This window comes from Eublepharis macularius, chromosome 12 (assembly GCF_028583425.1).
Source record: "Eublepharis macularius isolate TG4126 chromosome 12, MPM_Emac_v1.0, whole genome shotgun sequence".
Lineage (NCBI taxonomy): Eukaryota > Metazoa > Chordata > Lepidosauria > Squamata > Eublepharidae > Eublepharis > Eublepharis macularius.
Genome location: NC_072801.1, coordinates 63,478,928 through 63,501,152, shown reverse-complemented (window position 1 = coordinate 63,501,152; position 22,225 = coordinate 63,478,928). Strand labels below are relative to the sequence as shown.

At 44.6% G+C, this 22,225-nt stretch overlaps 3 protein-coding genes across 6 annotated transcripts; all 3 read left to right on the top strand.

The window, feature by feature from the left end:
• Positions 1-2,092: 2,092 nt before the first annotated feature.
• LOC129340715 (uncharacterized) lies at positions 2,093-7,577 on the top strand. Of its 2 annotated transcripts, XM_054995664.1 has the most exons (5): positions 2,093-3,123; positions 3,653-3,700; positions 4,539-5,378; positions 6,079-6,111; positions 7,236-7,577. In XM_054995664.1, the coding sequence occupies exons 1-5, from the start codon at positions 3,012-3,014 to the stop codon at positions 7,283-7,285; spliced, it is 1,083 nt and encodes a 360-aa protein (XP_054851639.1). In that variant the 5' UTR covers positions 2,093-3,011; the 3' UTR covers positions 7,286-7,577. The 2 variants fall into 2 exon arrangements, with proteins under 2 accessions (XP_054851639.1, XP_054851640.1); XM_054995665.1 differs by lacking the exon at positions 3,653-3,700.
• Positions 7,578-10,942: 3,365 nt separating this feature from the next.
• On the top strand, positions 10,943-21,185 carry TMEM219 (transmembrane protein 219). Of its 3 annotated transcripts, none has more exons than XM_054992248.1 (7): positions 10,943-11,140; positions 15,928-16,097; positions 19,200-19,366; positions 20,093-20,312; positions 20,417-20,525; positions 20,603-20,714; positions 20,818-21,185. In XM_054992248.1, the coding sequence occupies exons 3-7, from the start codon at positions 19,208-19,210 to the stop codon at positions 20,944-20,946; spliced, it is 729 nt and encodes a 242-aa protein (XP_054848223.1). In that variant the 5' UTR covers positions 10,943-11,140; positions 15,928-16,097; positions 19,200-19,207; the 3' UTR covers positions 20,947-21,185. The 3 variants fall into 3 exon arrangements, with proteins under 3 accessions (XP_054848223.1, XP_054848222.1, XP_054848221.1); XM_054992247.1 differs by having other exon boundaries at positions 15,344-16,097; XM_054992246.1 differs by lacking the exon at positions 15,928-16,097 and having other exon boundaries at positions 10,944-11,140.
• On the top strand, positions 15,513-16,868 carry LOC129339540 (uncharacterized). The gene has a single exon (XM_054994121.1). It carries the CDS (start codon positions 15,513-15,515, stop codon positions 16,866-16,868), a length of 1,356 nt encoding a protein of 451 aa, XP_054850096.1.
• Positions 21,186-22,225: the final 1,040 nt, after the last annotated feature.

Below are 22,225 nucleotides of genomic sequence, written 5' to 3'. Positions count from 1 at the left end.
CTCAAGACAGCCATCAGAACCCATTAGTAAAGGGATAAGGAGGGACCACAGACTCTTATTACTATGGCTGTAAATATTGAGGGACCATAGACTTCACTACCGTTGCTATAACTATGAACCTACTGGGTAGTTCCTATGTTGTTTCATGTGTCTATCATATAATTGCTTATGCTCTGTTTCAGCATTTCTTTAGCTCTGTATTGGACTTCTGCTGGTTTTTAAAATCTTTGCAAATTTGTATATATACCCACTACATATTTATTGAAATGTCTTTGATATTGTCTGTACTGAGTCCCACTGTGTAACCTGCCTTGAGTTTCAGCGAGAAAGGCGTACTATAAATAACGTAAATAAATAAAAATGGCATTTATTGTTAGTCTTTACCTGTTGGGAGGGGGTATCAGGAATCGCAGAGAAGTCACTGGAAAATTGACCCAAATCTCCTTTGCTGTGTAGTCTTAGGGGAAAGGCCTTCCTCAAGCCCCTCAATTCTCCTCCTCCTCTCCCTGAATTTGACATTAAACTGCTCTCCACAACTGACTTTTTTGTTTGCGTTTCTGGAGGATCCTCTGAACATTCAGAAATTCCTGCTTGTTTTGCCACCTCTGTGATTAGCACAAGCTGCCAGCTTTATTATTTGATGCCAGTTTACAAGTTTTAGGTGCTGTTGTGACCAACTGGGGAAGGATAAACAATTTGTAAATCCTCTCTCCAGAATCTCTCCAAGGCAGTGTAAACTCTTGCACGGTCCTTTATATTGGCTGCCTATTAGGCATGATTGTGCTGCTTTTATAGTTTTAAGCTTTTTTATTGTTGTTTGCATCGAAGGGCTACTGTATTTAAATCTACATTACTGGTTTTTGTTAGCAAAGGAAAATCCCACTAAGTCCTTACTCTCAAGTAAAAATACAGGGGGCAATATACAGCATATCCATTCCTCCTTAAAGTGTTACATTCTAGTCCAGTAGCACCTTCAAGACCAACTAAATTCCAAGGGTGTGTTTTTGAGTCAAAGCTCCTTTTCTTCAGATACATGTAGAAGTAGAAATATGTAAAGTTTTATCCAGCCAGAAGGTGGGAACGTTACTTAAAGTAAGGGTATAAGGTATTATACTGTAATTAGCTTGATAGATCAAGATGGGTGGTCATGTTTGTAGCAGTAGAAAAGAGCAAGAATCCAGTAACACCTGTAAGACTAACAACATTTTTGGCTACGTATGAGCTTTCCTGAGTCACAGCTCACTGAAGAATCTGAAGAAATGAGCTGTGACTCACAAAAGCTCATGCCCTACCACAAATTTTGTTATATAGGTGCTACTGGACTCTTGCTTGATAGAGTTGGAGTGTGAAAAGCAGACAATCAGTATCTGTAGTGAGAAGAGCAAGATTCAGGTCCAACAGCACAAAGACCAACTAAATTTCCAAGGTTTATAGTATGAGCTTTCCAAAGTCAAAGCTCCCTTCCTCAGATGCTGAGAGAAGAATCCAATGCCCCTATGAAGGGGGAGGGGGGTTTCCATTGTTTCTAATTTGTTAGCAAAGTAAAACCCCAGACTTACTCCCAAGTAGTTATCATTATTTATAGTCCGCCTTTCATTGAAATGCAAAGAGGGTTACACAGTGCAAGTGAAAATAGAATGTAATCAGCAGTTTTATGCTGTTTCGGCATTTGTTCAACTCTATTGGATTGCCGCGAGTTGCAAATTTGCAGTTCTATACCCTATTCCATTGTTTCTTGAAATGTCTTTGAAATGGCCTGTACTGACTCACACTGCGTCTCAGTAAGAGGAAGGACTATAAATAACGAAAATAAATAAACAGAACATCGCTCTCCCCCCTCTTAAAGCGTTGAAAGGAAATAATTTCAAAATCCACTCCCCGCCTCTTCCCGCAAAGCAACCGAGCCAACCCTGCCCGCCTCGGGATGGGAGGGGTGAGGCGACCGAGTGGACGCGATCTCAGGTCACATGGTAATGGCGAGGTCACGTGGTAGACGTGAGGTCACGTGCGAGGGTTACCTCCCCGGAAGCCGCCGCTCTTACCGGTCACATGACCCGAGGAGGCCGAAGGGGGGATCGGTCACGTGGCGGGGGCTGGTTGGGTGAATGTGCCGGGCGGGCTTCGGGGCAGCCTGGGCCTGAGAGCGGCGGACGGAGGGCGCCAGATCGGAGCCGAGGCGGGCGCAGTGCGGCGGGTGGGCGGCCGGCCAGGGACTAGAGGCGCGCTTGGGGCCGAGGGCGGAAGGTAGCCGCTGCCTCCCTTCAGGGCCTTGCTCGGGACCGGCGCTTTCGCCGAGGGCCTCCCCGGAGTCGCGTGGAGGGGCGGCGGGGCTGAGCCGGGAGGAGCCGAAGGGCTGCGAAGGCCGGGAGGGGCGTCAGCGAGGGAGGCGAAGGCTCGAACTGGGGCTTCTGGAAGGCCCTTAGAGGATCTCGGCTGGGGGGCGCCAGGAAGGGCCCCGGGCGGCATTCGGGTTCGGCTGGAGGGGAGGAGGTCCCTCTGGGCGTGGGCGGAGGCATTTCGGATTGGATCGGTGGAAGCTGTGCTGAGGGGAGGGGGTGCGTGGAGGGAAGGCAGGCGCCGGAAGGCAGGCTAGAGGAGCAGCTATTAATTTGATTTTTGCTCGCTTCATATAATAGGCACATCTGTTGGGGGTTACTTTAGGTCACCGAAGCTTAAGAACCGGCGAGGGAGAAGGAGTCTCCAAACCGGCACTAGGCATTTCGCTTCCTTCCTGCAAGGTGTGGGGGCAAGGCTTCTTGAGGCAGGCCTGAGACAAATCTCTGGAGCGGAGCTGCCTTTTTTTTTGTGGCTGGGTGTGTGTTTAGATCTGGTATTGCCACTTCTAGGAACGAGCCACTAGTTTTTAGGGAGATAGAGTAACGGCCGTCTCTAAACAGAGAGAGGTTTGGGGCAGCGCTGTATAGTCGGGCCTTGGGTTGTTAAGGAACATCGCTCACATCCTTGAGGCTGCTGTGTTGTTGGCTGCCTGCATCCAAGACTAGCCGTAGACCATGCAGAAAGAGGAGTTGGGCATGGATGAGAACCGCAACCCTGAGGAAGAGCTGCGACTTCTGGGGGGGAAGAAGGAGAAATGCCACAACCTCAGCAGCCGCATCCGGACAGGTAACTGCTTTGATCTCTGGCCAAGTAGAAATAAATCTAGGTGCATGGGCATTCAGATTCTAATAGTTCTCCATCAGTTGATAAAAATTTGATTTTTTAAAAAAAAAGATTGGCTTTACCATAGAGATCTCAGAGTTCTGGCGTCCATCTCCATTCCCCTGTTCCCCTGGTCTAGTAAGATGTGCCCCTCTCCCTTTCTTGGGAAATAGAAATGCACTACTAGAGCACACTCATTTTTCACTTAGTGTCTGTATTTGAAACGGATTTGCCATGCTGCAAATCTTACACTCTGGTACAATCAGACAGCCTAGTTTGGAAAGCCCTCCCCTTATTAACTTGCCCCCTAACCATTCCACAAAATCCAGCGGTCCATGGTCCTATTCTCTTCCTTGGTCCCAGAGCGTCAGTTTCTGTTTCTCACTGAGGCAAGTCTTGTTCTGTGGCTCCAGTTTGAGCTGCTGCCCACTGTAATGTATATCTGTCCTTAATGCCTGTCACTATTAAGTGAAACCTTCTTTCTGTCATGCAGGGACTGGAGCAGAGCTGGGCTACAGGCCAAGCCAGGGCTCCAGAGAAGGTGAATTTGGGACTGGGGTTTCCCCTCTTCCCCTTCTGTCATGTTGTTTGTGTGTGTTTCACTCCCAGAGGTAGCTGGGCCTCAGTGCTAGAAAAACCATGCACCTCCTAATTCTTTCCCTTATACACCTTTGATGCATGGCCCACAGATTACTTCCTTTTGTTAGGAACAGTCTCTTCAGTTCTGATGGTTTTTCTACGCCAGTGTCAGAGGGACACTGAAAAAAATCATGACATTCGGAAAGCCTAATTACCGTGGCAAATTGTGTAAAAGTGACCCTGTAGTTCTTGTTTGAATCACTGTTTTAGAGCCCTGAGAGCTGGTAGCACTAAAGACTTTTGTTTAAAACGCTTGACAAGAACATTTGGGCTGGTGAAAGAGGGGGATCTTTCTGGATGCATGGCTGTAATTGCTGCACGCTTGACTTATTTTTAATCTATGTTCCCAGGGATGGGAAGAAATGCATACGTATTCCCATCTTTAAAAGAACTTTTTTAGGTGCCAGCATTCATTGTTTAGGTATTCTGGTGCCTGGCTTATCCCCAGTTTTCTTACACAGCCCTCAAATGCTAGTCAAGCAGTCTACCTTGTTTTGTTGTTATTACAGGAAGGATCAAATATGATGATGATAAATTATGCACCAAAATCATGCTATACATGTACAAACTAACACAAGCTGTCCTTTAAGTGCCAGATCCCAGCCTTGTGGGTTTACAGTATAAATTTCAAAAGGGAGGAGGGAAACCTTTTATAATGTATTGGGGAGCAACAACCAACCATGCTTTATATCCGCCATCAATACAGACATTGAGTTCACATCACAATCGTTCCTCTCTAGGTTCCTGGGAGTCCAATGGCTATACTGCATCCTCAGAGATTGCTGATGAGCCCAGTGTTCCCTTGAGCCCTTCTAACAGCCTTAACATCCGTAACCTTCAGTTGTCTGAGCGGGATCCTCCAACCACCCACCACGTCCACCGTTATCCCCATCGCTTCTACCACGGGCGGCCCTTCCATACTTCTGCCTACCGCAAAACATACCGAGGCAGCCCCTCTGAGCGCAAGGAATGGGGGCCCAGCACCAATGGCCACCACTGTGCTCCTGAAGGCATTTCTAATGGGCGATGGCAACACCGGCGCCGTGGCTATTCTGACCCACCCTCTCCATCATCCTCTCCGGAATCAGAACGAGATAGCACCGTCAAAGTTGGTGAGAAGCCAGCCGTTACATCAAATGCCACCAATGCAGCCGTTGAGGATTCCGGGAAGGAAACATGGTCCCTTTTCCGGCCCCTTCCTGCTTTCCCAGTCGATAGCAGCAGCGCCCGGATCATTCCTAAGATCTCTTATGCTAGCAAGCTGAAAGAGAACTTGGATCAACCTGGGAAAGCCTGCCATGTTCCCGCCTCAGCTGTCCGCACCACCAATAGCCTCCCCAACTGTGTCCTGGCGCCTCCCCCAAGCAGCCCCCCACCATCCGACAGTAGTCGGCAACAGCACCTGGGAGCTATTTTTCAGAATGAGTGGGGCTTATCCTTTATCAATGAGCCAGGAGCTGGCCATGGAGGGGGTGGTGGGACAGCACCAGAAAAAGATGTGGAAGATGCAGATACTGGAGCATGCTGGGAGAAAATGGAAGCAAATGACTGGCAGGCTGCAAGAAATTATCACCTGGAAGGTAAGCTGGAGGAAAGATATTGATGTTGCAATCTAGGAGGGGGAAGAATGGATATATAAATTTGAGGGCAGGAGTAGAGAGTGAATGGAATGTGGAAATTTTGGGGGGAAGAGTAGTATGGAATTGTGTGAGATGGGAGTGGCAGGAATATTCCAGGGGTTAGAATAGTGCTTGTTACAATGAATGGAAGAGATGACACCTAGGATAGTTCTGGCTATGTGTAAGGACTTGTAGGGAGTTAAAGGATGAGTGCTAAGTATTTCACCCTTTGCATTCCTCAACTTTTCATTGCTTGATATGTGAAAAAGCCTGGGGATGCCTAGAAACTAGCAAGACTGAAGTGTCAGCTTTTTGGGGTTTGCAGCTGATTCTTCATCATGTGCAGCTAATATACTACTCCTGGACTGGATGAAATGGGTGTCAAATTCTATAGTTTCCCTTTTTTCTGCTGACAGCACAAATTCCCCACACCCACTATTAGGCAGGTTCAGTGAAAGCATTTGAAAGAATTTTTTCCTCTCTTGGGGTGCACAGGAATTAGAATCTGAATCCCAAGTCTGAGAGCCGTTGGAATTTAGGGACTTCTATGGAGTGAGCTGCCTAAACTAGGTGTGGGATTGGATGGGGTGGGTTCTGGGGCTTACTTTGGCATCAATGCTTGCCTTCTAATTTCCCTCATTCCTCTCTCTTCCTAATACAGAATGGACTCATATATGGGAGCTACACAGTCAAGGTAAGGAATCTCAAATCAAATGTGATTACTCTCCCAGTTAACTGCAGATTTCAAACTCTGTTTAGGGGGTTAGGATATGTCATACACGGGTTTATTAAATCTTAACTGGAGGTGTTGGAAATTGAACCTGTGACTTGTACATGTACCCTCTTGAATTATGGCCCCTATAGTTTCAGTTAAGGAGGTCTTAGGATTTGCAGGGGGTCCAGTTCAGTGAACTTGGAGAGCTGTTCGCGGGAGTCCTAGAATTAGAATAACCAATTGTATCCATCCACCAAGCAATTTCATCTAGTTACCTATGTGTTTCTAAAAAGTCATGTTGCTTTTGTAAATAAAATAGTTTTCTTAAGTTTTGATATGCTGATTTAATGTTATTTCTTTCCTTTGGCCTTTGTATATAATTCCCCAGCATAACATGGATACAATATGCTCCATAACTGTAGATCCTTTACTGGTAGGTCATGCTAGCTGATCAGCTTTCAGTGGACTGGACTGTCTAGTAAAATACTTCCACTGACCCAACAACCCTACAGCAGAGAAAACCCCAAGAGTACAGATATTAGTCCGAGCTACTTGAGGTTTCTGCAATAGTGGGTTCAGAGGGAATTGAGGGGCAGGGGCTATTCAGTTTTCTGTAGTATGAGAATATGCAGAAACTGTACAGCAGGAGACCTGGAACTACTAGTACAACTATATAGTTTTGGAGTGGGGAAATGAAGAGGATGAGGCTGCTCTAAGTTAATTCAGCCAAGCCATGGGAGAACTGTGTCCAGGGAGGCAACATGGGAGTTGTTTGCCCATTTTATTATAACAACACCAGTAACTGTGCTTATATACCACTCTTCTAGACAGATTAGTGACCCACTCAGTGTTGTTATCCCCACAATACAGCTGGGGCTGAAAGGAGTGGCTTACCCCAGCCACCTACTGAGCTCATGACAGTAATGGGATTCAAACCAGCAGAGTGCTTATTTGCATCCCAACCACTGTGCTACAGCAGCTGTCTAGTACAGTATAGGCGTGGTGGTGGAGGGGTGAGAATAAGCACTGGAACGTGTGCTACCTAGCTCCCAGCTCTCTGTTCCTCTGCATTCTCACTTTTTATTCTTTTTTCCTCTGTACAGCTCCTAGCAAAGTGACGGTCTATACGGACACCTTGGATGGGAAGGGTTAACACCAAGGATTCCTTGGGGAAACACCGCTAAAATCTAGGGGGGCACATGGGGAGAGGCAAGGCACCCACCCCCCACCCCACCCCATGAAGACTGGAGAAGCTCAAACATCTTGCAAGGGGAAGCTGTGCCACCTGCCTCCCTTCCTCCCTCCCTCGTTCTAATGCTGTAATAGCCCAAATTGTCCTGGATGGGGCTGATGTCTCACCCTCCTTACCCCCTCTGATTTAATGCTCTGGTTTTTAATTTCTTCACATGGTTTTTAATTTCTCTGGATTCCCCTGAAAATAAAGGCGCAAAAAAAAAAGAATTTATTTAAATTCATTTCTCTTTGTTTGTGTGTTTTGTTTTTTACCCAATGCCACTCTGGGGTGATTGTGACAGAGAATGATGGTGGTGAGGCTGGGGATGAAAGAGTTTTGGAGAAAGTGAAAAAAGAGACAGGTGAAAAGCTTAGGAATTTTTGAAAGCAGAGAAAGAAGTCGCTTCTCCCTAGAGGGAAGAAAAAATATTTAATTTATAAAACATGCTATCTGAACATGTAATTACTGCTAGATAGTGGAAGGCTGTTTTGCATCTGCCTGGGCAAAATTTTCCTTTCTTTAAAAGTGTGCCTCTGCCTTCCTAGTGAAGGGAGAAGCTAGTGTGGATTTTCCTTTAATGATTCTTTCGGAGATACACATTCACAACCCAGCAGCCATCTGGATTACCTAGAACAGCAATACGGGGCCTTTTGGCCCAAGTGCTGAAAAAAACATGGCTATGTTGGTGTGTCAGGTAATAAAAATATGGGGGGCAGGGAGATACTAAACAGCCTGTTGGATTTTCTCTCTTTAAAAGCATATGATTTTTAAAATAAAAATTTGCGAGTTGGTACAGGCAGTCAATTGCTACAATAAGAACAGTCAGTTGATACTGGGTGTGTCTGTGTTGGTTCATGCAAGGGAATAAACAAAACTTGCTGTATCCTGGTGGGGAAGGCTAGCCAAGACAATGCTGATAGTGAAAGATTGGTACTTTGTTGGGCTGAGGGAGGGTTCTTTAGTAAGAATGATCTCTAAGCATTACTGGGGCCGGAATTGTCCAAAACTACTATCCAGTGTCTAATATTTCATACTTGGGCAAGGTGCTTGAGTGGGAGGTGGCTACATAGCTTTGGGCAATTTTGGAGAGGAATAATTATCGAGACCCATTTCAATCTGGATTCAGGTCTGGTTTGAGGATTGAAGTGGTCTTGGTCTCCCTGATTGATGACGCTTGCTGGGAGAATGACGGAGAGTATGTCCCTGTTGATTCTCCTGGACCTCTCAGCAACTTCCAGTACCATTGACTGGTTTTGTGAAGAGACTGTCCCGGCTGGGTGTGAGGGACACTGACCTTTGGTTGTTCTGCTCTTTTTTTGACCAACTGGTTCCAGAAGGTGGCGCTAGGGCACCTGCTCAGCCCTGTGGCATTTATACTGTGGGATCCTACAGAGTTCTATCTTGCCCCTCATGCTATTTACCATCTAAATGAAACTGCTTGATAAGGTCTTCCAGGGATTTGAAGTTGCCATCAATATCCAGATGACACCCTGCTCTATTTCTCCTTAACTGTTAAGCCAGGTGTGGGTCTGTGGAAGTCCTGACAAGGTGCTTGGAGAAATGGGATGGATAAGGGCCAATACGCTAGCTCAACCCAGACAAAATTGTAATGTCAGTGAAGAAGCTGTTCATGGACTGTGGAGCCAGCCTGTCCTGTGGGGAGTTGCGTTCCCCCTGAAGGAGCAGTTTTGTAGATCGTGGGTGCTATTAGGTCCTGGCTTATGGTTAGAGGCTCAGGTCACCTCTGTGGCATATGCCTTTTATCAGCTCCAGTTGGTTCACCAGCTATGGCTGTTTGTTGAAAAATGTGATCTGGCCACAGAGATCCATGCTCCGATCACATTCAGGTCAGATTACTGTAACATGTTCTGTGTGTGGTTGCTTTTGAAAATGGTTCCGAAATTTCAATTGGTCCAAAATGCGGTGGCCAGGCTACTGTCAGGTATTGGTTACAGGGATAATATCGCTGAAAGATTTGCAACCATCTGTTTTTGGGTACAATTCAAAGTGCTGGCTCTTATATTTAAGGTCCTAAATGTTTCCTGGCCAGGGTACTTGAAGGAATGTCTCCTCCCATACTATCCAGTCTGACAGTTAAAATCTGCCTCTCAAGTCCTGCTCTTTCTGCCCCTGCCTTCAGAGGCAAAGTGGATGGTGACTAGAGTGAGGGCATTTTCTGTGGTGGCACCCCTCTGGAACGCCGTTCCCCTTGAGGCTTGTATGTCATCTAGTTTAAATTTCTTTCAGATAACAGGACAAAACACATCTTTTTATCCAAGCTTTTAATTAGGGGTTTTATCTGAGCTCTTTAATGGTCCGCTCTGTTTTATGGAGAGTTTTTGTGTTGGTTGTGTGTATTGGCTTGTGTTTTGTACAGTGGTTTTTAATTGTAAGCGACCTCGAACAGGACTCTAAAAGAAGTGGCACAGATGTATTATAAATAAGTTGTGTTCGTTACAAACAATAGGGAAAGCCCTCCGTTTAAGCTCTTGGCTGGCCAGCCTGTCTGTGGTGGTCCTTCTCTATACAAACCTGGATCTGTTTTGTTTCACTATTAGGGCTGGTCTTTTTACCACAAAAAACAAAGTAACAGAAGTGGCCCAAGCTATACAATGTGCTTAGGAAAAAAGGACATCACTTGAGCAGCAGTGCTCGGAAAAAGAAGCCAAATGTATTGAGATGGGGGTGGGGAGGCAGCAGGGCAAGGGGTGGGAATTGTGGTAACTGGGAGTCCTTGCTCAAAAATTATTTATAGCAGTAGAAAATAGTAACAGTATCTGAAGAAGTGAGAAGCAGCTCATGAAAGCTCATAGCCTACCAGAAATGTTTGTCTTATAGGTGCCACTGGACTCTTGCTCTTTTCTGCTGCTACAGATACACTAAGATACCACTTGATCTATTGCTAGTCCGCCTCTCTCACCGAGACCCAGTGCAAATGAATACAATGTAAACAAGAGCTAGGACGTTCACTGAACAAAGTCTACTATGATCAACAGGGCATTCAATGAACAGGTACAATAGGGTAGCAGTGGAAAATTTGAAAACAAGCAAAAAGCCGAAACAGATGAAACCTTTTTGAAACAAAGCATAACTAATTAACATGGCAACTTTAGCAACGTGGAAACTTCCTACCAGGAGCATCTCTACATCTCTCTGAGCTATTTTTTAATGACACAGCCCCATAATGAGTAAAAATCGCTCCTGAATAATTCAGTTTTGCATAGTTTGCAGAAAGCCTGCTGTACGTCCAAGTGAGCTTAGGCTCCTGTAATATGGAAGCAGATATCAATCTGAAATAAGATCGTTTCACCCTGACAAATCCAGGATTCCATAAAAGGGTACTTTTGCCCTCACTGAAAATGGCTCTCGAAGCTTCCGGCTCAGCGACCGTTCTATACTTTTGGGAAAGCTTTCTCCACGGCGCCAAAAAGCCGTTGGGTAACGCGCGCGCGCGCGCTCTAATTAGCGCCCTGCCCGAAAGGAACCCGGAACGTTAGGGCGGGGAAGAAGCAGTAGTCGTCCCAGTGGGACGCGTGCGCGATGCAGAACAGCAGAGAATGCGCCTGTGTAATTCAGAGCGGAAAAGGTTGAGGGTTGGGGCGAGGGTGTCGTTTGCGCACGCGCTCGCATGTCGTACGTAGTCGACCAGCCTTGCCTAGGAAAGAAGGAAATGGTAAGGCTCCGTGTCTTCTTAAAGGGACAGGGGCCTTGAAAGGGTCCCCCCAGAGGAGGAAGACGCCGTGTAGCTACAAGCTGCCTGGTGAACGAGCAGAGGTAAGATGGTGTTGCGTCCCTTTTCTTATCTTGTTTTTTGCTTCCTTTTTTGGCCTTCTGGCTCAATTTCTCGCTTGGGTATTACCCTACTTAGATAGCTGCAATCCACGCTTTGGAATAAGGTGCATTAATCACATATCTCAGTAATCATATGTAGGGTTGTTTTTATTTTATTTATTTATAGTTCCCCTTTCTCGACGAGACTCAAGGCTAATTACAGTATGTCTTTATAGTCAATGTCCTAGACATTTCAATAAACAATGTGATAGGGTACAGAAATGCAAATTTGCAAAGATTTAAAACCAGTTGAAGAAATGCTGAAACAGAGCACAAGCTAGTCTAACATATAAACAACATAGAAACTACCCCATAGGATCATACTTAGAGCAACAGACAGTAGTAAATTCTTTAGCCCCTCTCCCTTTACTGAGGCATCTCTTTCAGAACACTTCATTACAGAATAGCCTTCCCTTCTGAGTGAAAAGCCCTCGTCAATAATTCAGTTTTGCAAAGTTTGTGGAAAGCAAAGACCCCGTCATATCCCTTTTTGTTCAAACGCAGCGCAATCTACCTTTTTCTTAACAGTGGAGGTAGAATTTTCAAGAGTTTAGTTTTGGAAGAATTTAGCCGCCTGGATAAAAGAAATGTAAAAAGTTACGTTGCACAGACACACAATTGGCCTATGTAGCCTCGTACAGCCTCCTTTTATTAACTGTAGGTCCCCACTGTTGCTGCCAGGGGACGTTCCCCAGCCCTGTTTCCTGAAATCCTTTAGCAGGATTTGTCGAGGGACTGAACCTTAGACTTTATGCATGAAAAGCACGTGCTCCAAAATCAATTATTTTTGCCAAAATTAATGTGCATTTATTTAAACTTTTAAAAATTACTTTAGAAGGGTTGTATCTTGCTTTTCTGTTAAATAACATGCAAAATGGCATGCAACTGAAATCCAAGATACAGCAATCCAATGTTAACATTTTAGTCAGAGACTAAAGCACAGTTATACACAATGAAGTGCTTCCTGGGATGGGTGGATCTTCAGCATTTTACAGAAGGCCTGTAAAGAAGCTGGCGGCCATTCCCAGGGGTGGGAATTTCAGTCTTGGAAGAGCAGCTAAGATGTTCTTTCCACTGATAACTTCTGAAGGGAAGGAGGGGTCCCACCATGTGACTCCCAGACAATTTAAAGAACTTGCCTGGTTCCTTCAAGTGGAGAAGATCCTGCAGGTCCTTTGACCCAGGTGATTAAGCGAATGAAACGGTCAAAATGAGCACTTTGAATTGGGTCTGGAAACAACATAGGAACTGGTACTTGATGGTGCTAAAGGTGCTTGTTACAGTGGCTTTTGGTTGATACTGTAGCCGCTGCATTTCATTCCTACTGAAGCTTCTTCACTGTCCTTAAAGACAGCCCTAGGTAGAAGGGATTACAGTAACCTAGTCTGGATCTACCAAGGCATGTGTGAAGGTAGCTACATCAGTTTCTTCCTGGATTATTTGCAGTCTGCTGATCAGCCTAAGTTGGTAAAAATGCACTTGGCCATCTGTTTATCAAAGGTCAAAGAAGTCCAGGAGCATCCCCAAGCTGCTTTTAATGGCATTTCTATAGCACTTTCAAGGTGTTTTATATACATGATCTTCTTGTCACCGTTACAACAGCTCTGTAAGATGGCTAATATTATTGTCCCCGTGTTGCAGATGGGAAGGGGTGAAGAGGCTGAGAGAACGTGTCTTGACTAAAACTACCTGATGTGTCATAGCAGAAGTGACATTTGAACTAGGTCCTAGGAGATAACGACTCTCTCAGCTGCTGTGGTACACCAACTCATATTTAGAGATCTTCCCCTCTTTCTTCATTTTTAGATTTTGTTGTTGATTATTTACATTAAGAATTTTTAAAAATATAAATTAATAAAAAGCAGCCCAATCCACCTGCCCTCTTTATTGATTTCTAAACACTTTTCTGCAAGCAACCTGGTTTACAATTCTCATCTTGCTTTTTGCATCACCCTGGAAAGGACATCAGTCAACAAGTCAAGGAGGGCTTGCTGAGAAGGAAATTTGAAAGCTAAGTTGTAACTCACAAATATCTGTAGAATCACAGTTAGCCATTTGTACATGTGTATTCCAATTTATCTTTTCTTCCTGAGAGCTTAACTTGCCTGAAACCTGTTTTGAATGCCAAATCTAAATTTTATAGTGATAAAAAGAGTGCTTCTGAGCATGGGCATAGTGTCCATGTCTCTCTCTGGATAACTATAGCCAGACCCATACACATCTGAAACTAGGGGACTTGGCTTCAGGTCAGAACGCAGCACTTCCAGGTTGCAGAATGCCAGCACCTCTGCTTCTAGAAGTCCCCTCCAACTTTCTATCTTTCTGTCCTCCAAAATACAATCAAAAAGAGTCCAGTAGCACCTTTAAGACTAACCAATTTTATTGTAGCATAAGCTTTCGAGAATCAAGTTCTCTTCGTCAGATGCCTGATACAATGTCTCCCTTTCTTCTTGCGTGCTCCCTATGTATTACCATACTGGGAGAATCAGAAGACAAAGTGTCTCCTAGAGAAACCCATGTAGAAACCCTGATGTCCATTAAAACTGGTACCCTCTGGGTTATTGTACAACCAAAAACAAGTACCACTGAGTTCTATTGAATATGCTTTAAAGTAAGGATACTTAGGATTTTATCTCCCTAAGGTGAGACAGCCAGTTTGGTGTAGTGGTTAAGAGCACAGGACTCTAATCTGGAGAGCCGGATTTGATTCCCCACTCCTCCACTTGGAGCCAGCTGGGTGACCTTGGGCTAGTCACAGTTCTCTGGAGCTCTCTCAGCCCCACCCACCTCACAGGGGGTTTTGTTGTGGGGATAATAATGACATACTTTGTAAACCGCTCTGAGTGGCCATTAAGTTGTCCTGAAGGGCGGTATATAAATCGAATGTTGTTGTTATTATTATTATTATTACAAACCTATTGGAAGTTGTAACATAAGAAGAAAAGAAATACACTCTTAGATGTGAGTCAGTTCTGTATGTTCCCTCTCTTCCCCCATCCCTCCTTGGAAGAAAAAAAATCAATGGCAGCATTGCTATGGGTGGGGAAGGAGTACCCGAGCAGAATTATCTGGGTTACTAGGTCAAAAGAACTGCTTTGATTCCTCAGGCTTTAACCACTGAAGATATTTTAGGATTTTGCTCATTTCATGGAAAGAGGATTTTAAATTTTCATTCAGCTATGATTGCAGTTCGGTTTATTGCTGTTTCACTAATCTGAATAGTTTGGGAAAGAGAATAGTACTGAGGGGCCTTAACAGGTTTCATTGCATCAGAACAGTGGGGTGAATTAAGGCCTATGAGAACTGGTGTGAGTTAAATTGAGCCTGGACGAGGGTTTGGTTGCAAGTTTCTCTGGGCCTGTGCAGAGTGCTTTTTCTTTACCATTGAATAACTGTATAGCCAAACTCAATAAACTTGAGATTTGGATTTCAAGTCACAGGACATGGGCCCCAGGTGAGCTAGAACATCTGCAGCTATGCAAACAGTGGAATGAGGTGGTAGAATCCCAAGGTTGGACAGTGGAATGTACTGCTTCAGAGTTTATATACCAGATTGTGTTTGAATGTTTCTCCAGTATTTTAAAAACATAAGGAGAAAGTTTTGAGCCCACTTGCTCCTTGCTGTGCTACTTTTATACCAGTAGAAAGTTTAAAAATACAGAATGGAGCATTCAGAAATGGTATTTATTCTCTACTCAGCCTCTGAAGAGGTACAGTCTACAGCTTTGGATTTTTACCACCTCATTCCAATACGTGTGTAGAACAAGCTTTGGAATTTAAATACCAGGTGCCAGGCTGTGTGGAACTTTAACAGATGCTAGCTTGAGAAGGTGGAGGCCAGGTGAGAGAAGAAGGGTGTGGTCTGATGCCAGGCAAATAATAAGGGAGCAGTAAAGGTGTGTGATTGGACAGTCGGCATGTAGGATTTCGGGATACGAGAAAGAAGCTGAGATGAAGTGACTGGATAGAGTCACAGATAACCCCTTGAATGCTTAAGGATTTTGAAGTGGCTGGGTGTTTTCTTGAGTATGGTACAACCCCATCCCCCTCAGCTCAATGAAAAAAAGAAAAAAGCTCTTCACCATTGAAATGTAAACATGTTTCAGTTAGTGAGCAAAAACCCAATTACAATTTATTGCCCTTCAGTTCAACAGTGCTTTTCCAGCCGGAAGTGCAAGGACTAGTCAGCCCTGCCTGGTGATGTTATCCCTGCCTTGGCCAGTGGTGTAGCAGGGGAAGGATTTCCTCTCGCAGCACGCTGACATCACTTCCTCCTGAGCCTGCAGTGAACTTCAGAAGCACCTGGAAAAAAAGAATGGAGCAGGAGTGCTTGGCTCTTGTTGCTGCCTGCATTCAAACCTCCCAGTTGCTAGTGCAGCAATGGATGCTCAACAGGCGCACTGTGATTTTTGCCATAGCTAGGATTCTGCAGCGGAGGCGCTTCCGCAGATCTGCTGCAGTGCTGAGGCGTATCCTCTCTGCTAGCGTCCGCCGCAAGAGAGCCTTGCTGCGGCTTCATCGAAATGCTATTGTCTCAGTGGTCACCATGGTGTATTCGTCTTCTCCTGCTCTCCACTATGAGCATGAACTGATGGCCTTGTCTGAGCGGTCTCACTGGATGCTTCCAAGATGCAGTGAGTGGTGGGAGCGGATGATCTCTTCAGAGCAGGATGACAAGTGTTGGATTTCTTTGTTCAGGATGTCACGCTCCACTCTTATGTATATTGCAGAGGAGTTGCGCCCTGCTCTGCAGCGGCGAGACACTGGAATGAGGTCCCACATCCCCGTTGAAAAAAGAGTTGCAATGACCATCTGGAAGCTAGCTCACCATGATAGTTATAAGACTGTTTCTGAACTCTTTGGTGTTGGGATTTCGTCTGCTTGCTCGATATTTGAAGAGGTATGCGAGGAAATAAACAGCAGGCTCCTTGCCCAAACAATTGAGCTGGGAGATCCTCAGAAAATCATGGAAGGTTTCAAGGAGATGGGCTTCCCCAACTGCCTTGGCGCTATTGATGCAGTGCACATTTCCATCCTGTGTCCCCCGTTTTCTGCTGATTCCTACATTAATTGTAAGGGCTTCTACTCAATGGTGCTGCAGGCACTGGTGGACAGTAAATCCCGTTTCACTGATATCTATGTTGGTTTTCCTGAACGATCCCATGACTCCCGCATCCTACACAACTCACCTTTTTTCAACAGTATGGATGATGGCACCTTTGGGCCACAAACTACAACAGTTTTGGAAGGTGTTTCAATGACCCCTGTCATAATTGGGGATGCTGCCTACCCACTTCGTCCCTGGCTGATGAAGCCATACCCCACTCCCAAAACTACGGCACAAGAGCAATTCAATGAGAGACTAGCTAAATGCAGAGTATGTGTGGAGAGAGCATTTGGAGTCCTCAGAGCTCGCTGGAGATGCTTGCAAATGAGACTAGATGTGAGGGAGAAGCTCATTCCTGTAGTCATAGCTACCTGCTGCATACTACACAATATATGTGAAATCAAAGGTGATGAGTTGCTGGAGCCATTGGAAAGTCCTCCAGCAGTTGAAAACCAGAATGCCTCAGCCAGGCCAAGGGTGCCATTATCAGAGGCTGGACTAACTAAGAAAGCGTGCCAGATAAGGGCTGCTTATTGCTCTTATTTTGAAAAGAATCCTCTGTAAAACAAAACAAAACCCAAGTTCATTTCCCCATGTTATTTCACTGAGTGTGAATACTACCTCTGTAGTGATTGTATCCACATTTAAATAAAAATAATATGATTTTGAATAAATTGTAACTTTATTTTTGACATATGATCTTTCAAGACAATTCCTATGATGAAAGTGATTTTTAAAATAAACTGCTTTCCCTGTATTCCTCTGAATATGGGATGGGAAAGGAGCCAATGAGAGTGCAAAATGGAGGTACCACCATAAAACAACTGCCATGGAGAGTGAGCAATGCTGACCACAAGTGATAGAGTCCCAACTGGAGGACTACCATTTCCCCCTCAAAATAATCTAATCTGAGAAAACATGAGATAGAATGAATATATTTGACATCATTTCATTTCACATTTCTGAGTCTCTTGAATATACAGTTAAGGAAACATTCTGTGATCATCCAACCAAGACCTCTGCAAAAAAGAAACTTTTTCTTTACATGTTTCTGAAATAAGCCAAATTCCAAAACATTCAGCAAAACAGAGAACTCAGCTGGGGTGCAGTGATTACCTCAGACTTAGAACCAGATAACCAACTTTGATTGCTTTTTTTGAGATAAGTTTAGAACAGCACCCCACCACTGTAGATGAAAGGAGAACCCAAGTCAGAGCAGAAGAACTGCACCCAGGAAAGAATAAACAGGAAGTAAACTCAGCCAACAGAACAAGGTGGTGGTGTGAGTCTAAATCAGGGCCCCCCAACCTTTTTAAGCCTGTGGGCACATTCGGATATAGGGGGGTGGGCGCAGCAACAAAATGGCTGCTACAGAATGGCTGTTGCAGGAGATGGAGCTAGCCAGAAAATGGCTGCTACAGCTTACTTTCAGTCACATAGTGAAGATTTTTGTGCTGTGGAAGCAGCTTCTGCCAAAGCAATGTTTTTAAAAATTTGCGCATCCAATTAAACCTCCAGTGGCCTATCAGAAGACCTGCTTGGCAAAAGCCTCACCTGGCCCCACCAACTTTCTAGAAACACTTGGTAAGCACCAGGAAAGGTGTTGGTGGGCACCATGTTGGGGGCCTGTTCTAAATTATAAAAAGCAGGAAATATTCTTTGTTTATGAGGGTGCAGAGCCTTCAAACTAGCATTTCACCTTTGATCCAAGCCAAAGTTTAGGACCATAGAGGACAACTCTATGAATCATTTTATTTGGTTGTTGTGGGTTTTCCGGGCTGTATTGCCATGGTCTTGGCATTGTAGTTCCTGACGTTTCGCCAGCAGCTGTGGCTGGCATCTTCAGAGGTGCTACACCTCTGAAGATGCCAGCCACAGCTGCTGGCGAAACGTCAGGAACTACAATGCCAAGACCACGGCAATACAGCCCGGAAAACCCACAACAACCATTGTTCTCCGGCCGTGAAAGCCTTCGACAATACAATCATTTTATTTATTTATGTCATTTATAGACCGCCTTTCTCACTGAGACTCAAGGTGGATTACATGAGATTAGTACAGTCAATATCAAGGACATTTCCATAAACAATACCATAGAGTAAATAAATACAAATTTACAAAGACATAGCAAGAATCTAATACAGAGTTAAAGAAATGTGAGACAAAGCATAAGCAATTCTAGGACTGACATTAGACAACATATAACAACCCAGTAGGATCATACTTGAAGCACAGGTAGCACATAGGAGCACATACTTAAAGCAACAGATAGTATGTAAGGCAACATAGTGAAGTATATGGTCCCTAACTCATATGCAAAGCATTTGAGACTGCCTCCCTACAATACAGCGTTTTTATACTTTCTTTTGCATTGCCCCTTAGTTAAGATTACTTTGTTCCTCAGAGGTACCCTTTCCAAACCCTGTTCCATCTCCTTTTAACACCCGAATAAATATGTTCTCTGCTTGACTGAAACGAGTCTGGCTATTGGTTTTTTCTGCACGTGCTCCAAAACCAGGCTACCTGCAAGACAAAGCAAGGGGTAATCTTTGCTTTTCATTTTATCCTGTCACTAGCTCATGCAGCTTGGTAGTAGAGGCTTGGATTAAAGTCAGCACCCATTCCTCTAAATCCAAGAAAAATCTGGGTTTGATGGTAGCTTATGGGAGCCCTACCAGTTTCCCCTCTGCAATGGACAACAGAGAGCCTTCCTCTGGATCACCACAGATATTTATGGACTGTGCCATACAAGTGCAAAGGGAAGTAAATGGGGAGTAAATGCATAGTACCAATCTCTCCTTTCCCATGGTTTCTGGGTGGTCTCACCCACAAAGGGTTCAGCTTCCACCAATTCTGGGCAGTCTGATACTGCAACCTTCTCACCCTCATCCTTAGGGCTTGCCATGGTGATCTGCCCCCTGCTGGGCTCCCTGCGTGTTTGTCTGGAGCGACACCCACCTCTGGTCACCTTCTTCTTCTGCCTCCTTTCGTTGGCTGTCGCCTTTGCCAGTTTTGCTGTTTATATCCAGTCCCATGATGTTCGGAACCCTGATGTCAAAGAGGTGAGCTGGGGATGAAGATCTGAAGGACTTTGGATGGAACTGGGCTTGGGGGTAAGGAAGACTTCAGGAGGTGTGGAGGAAAAGAAATAGTGTACAGTCTTCATTTTTTCTTAGTTGAGCTCATTACCAGTGCAGGTTAATTAAGGGAGGTTTAATTAAGGTTAATTAAGCTGAAGCTCTGGGGCTTATTGGTTGACTACTCAGACTGAACACGCATACTTTTCCTAAACATAGAGGGTGATCTAGGAAAAAGCCATTTTAAAAATTTAAGAAATAAGTGAGCTGTGTACAATGTTTGTAGCAGAAGACACTAGTTAGGCTAAGTTAGCTGGACTTGAGAGGATATGGTGATTTGCTCTTGAGAACCATAGTTCCTGCTATTTTCATTTGGAGAGGATATTTTATTTTTACAAATTCACTGTAAAATTACTTTCTCTTTCAAAGGCAACTGACCTTGAAGAGAGGGCTCTTGGAGGAAGCTGGGAAAAACCACATGAACTTTAGCAATCTGATCTCTTTAAATCCATAAGTTCAGCTTTATAGCACTGCTTTTCTTGATGGTTGCCGTCTTCCACTATTTACACTGCTAAGAACAGAAAGGCAATTTTAAGAAAAAAGATCATTTGAAACAGGAAGGTTTTTGTTTAAAAAGGCAGTTACTAAAGGAGAAAAAAGGAGCAGAAGCAACCAAGAGGCAATTTCCAACCCTTTCCCCTTATCTTGAAGGACTGGAACTCGCTCCTAACATCTCTGGCTCACCTCATGTTCTGTATCCCAAACAAGACTCACGAAGATACATCAACATTACCTCCCTCCGCAGCTGCTGATTCCCGCACAACGGTCTCTGTTTTGGTTGGCTTAACCTTTGAGCACCAGAATGGCACAGATCCTCCCAATGGCACACACCTGGCTCTGACGGTCAGGGGGACAAGGTTGGGTCTCAAGGGTGAGTTATCTTCCACTTTTGACAGATTGAACTATCTTCATTCCTTTTCTCTCTTCCCCACCCCCTTTGCCCTTGACCTTCCTTTCTATCAATTCCACCCACAGGTCCAGATGCCCAGGAGCCAATCCACTTTTTGATAGCCATCATGAACTCACTATCCCATGAGAGCTGCCTTAGTATCATCGCACCTTTGTCCCTTCTCCCCAAAACCAGGTAGGCCCCAGGGCAAGAAGCTTGAATTGCAAGGTGGTATTGGCCAATAGATACAACAATTCAGTTTTCTTCCCCAGACAGCCACCTAAATGTGTGATGGAGGAGCAAGACACACATCTGGAAGAACCAGGCCTTTGCTACCAATCACATTACCAGGCTAATCCTGCCCTGTCCAGCATGCTGGACCAGGTAAGTCATGATGTATTGGGGTGTATCGGGAGTTAGAACCTCACCCTTCTCTAGCTGATCACCGGAGGAGGACTATTCACTGTTGCACTCCTTTCACTCCCAGGCAGATCGTGCTCTCTGCAGCCAGCGTCTCCTGCTGACCAGTGCTTTCCTTCTCTGCCTCTGTACCATGCTGTGTTGCATGGCTGGCCTGTGCTATCCTCTGCCCAGAGACAAGCGAGGGCAAATCTAAGTAGGTATGGCCTATGCCACTCCCTCAGGCCTGTTCCAGAAAACCCAGGTGTCCTGGATAATTGTCCTTCCTGTTCTAAGCCCATGGGTTACCCAACACTTGAAATATTGCAGTTCTGATGCAAACCCAACTATAAGAGGGATTTCTGAGCTGTGAATCAGATTAAACCCATCTTGAGTCACTGTTGGGGGGGACTGTCTGAATCCTTGATAGAGTGAAATAATGCAATAAATCAGGTATTTTAAAATACTGTATTTGGGCTTTTTCTTTGTTAAGAGCAGCTTTTCTATTGACACAAAGATTCATGAAGTATTTCTCAGTTGTGAGAAATGAATTGCATCCTGTTGAAATGGGAAAGGCTATTGTAGCATTGTCTGTAACAAGATTATCACATTGCTGTCAGTCAACGTTCTTCTAAAATTAGAAGGCACTGGCTACAGCTCTTCTCCATAATATCAATAGTCATTGCCTCACTGATATGAAAGTCATTGTCCCTAAGAATCAAGTAAGTGGGAGCAAATGATGTGACCATAATGAATCCACCGATGCTCCTTATTGATGGGAATAATGTCATAATTGCTGGTTCATTATTTAACTGGACCAATCCAGAGGCTCGGTTAAACTACCCTGTTCCTTTCTGTCATTTCCCAATACCATTCTGACTACAAATGCCTTGCTTGCATTGATTCTAGAAGATGTTTTGGCAGATCTTCAGAGGAAGAGGATTCCAGACCTGAGCAGCAATGGTTGTGTGCCCCTGGATTTCTGAGGTGTACAGAAAAGATATTCCTAAAACAGCATTGCTTGTGAGAGATAATGGAGGAGAAGCAGAGAACATGAATTTATAATCTCATTCATTTAAAGTGAATTCGGCATTTGAGTATGAGACAGAGTACAAAACTAATGAATGGAGGGGAGGAAATATTTACATCCTATTTTGTGACTAGGGTTCATTGGCTTGACTAGAATCTCTGTCACACTCACTACACTAAGGTGAGATTGAAGCATTCAAGCTGAACTTCCTAACCTGTTTGTCAGGGATGGGATTTTTCTTTAGTGGTGCTAGTGAACTGATTGAGCTAAGACCCCTAAGAAATAAGGGGTCATCTATTCTATGGGAATGTCTGGGCATGCTTTTGTCCTAGGACAATAACTTCTCATTGATGTGAATAGGCTCCACAGATACTATTCTTTTGTATAATAATGTATATGCTGTGGCCCTCTACTTGGATGCCTTAAGATAGCTCAAAATCTTGCTTCTGTGGTTTCAGCTGAACAT

Coding starts and splice junctions, on each gene's coding strand:
- LOC129339540 (XM_054994121.1), top strand. CDS start 15,513: ATGGAGCAGGAGTGCTTGGCTCTTGTTGCTGCCTGCATTCAAACCTCC.
- TMEM219 (XM_054992248.1), top strand. CDS start 19,208: ATGGTGATCTGCCCCCTGCTGGGCTCCCTGCGTGTTTGTCTGGAGCGA. Junction 20,526..20,602: donor TCCCTTCTCCCCAAAACCAG/GTAGGCCCCAGG, acceptor TTTCTTCCCCAG/ACAGCCACCTAAATGTGTGA. Junction 20,715..20,817: donor TGTCCAGCATGCTGGACCAG/GTAAGTCATGAT, acceptor TTTCACTCCCAG/GCAGATCGTGCTCTCTGCAG.
- LOC129340715 (XM_054995664.1), top strand. CDS start 3,012: ATGCAGAAAGAGGAGTTGGGCATGGATGAGAACCGCAACCCTGAGGAA. Junction 3,124..3,652: donor CAGCAGCCGCATCCGGACAG/GTAACTGCTTTG, acceptor TCTGTCATGCAG/GGACTGGAGCAGAGCTGGGC. Junction 5,379..6,078: donor AAGAAATTATCACCTGGAAG/GTAAGCTGGAGG, acceptor TTCCTAATACAG/AATGGACTCATATATGGGAG.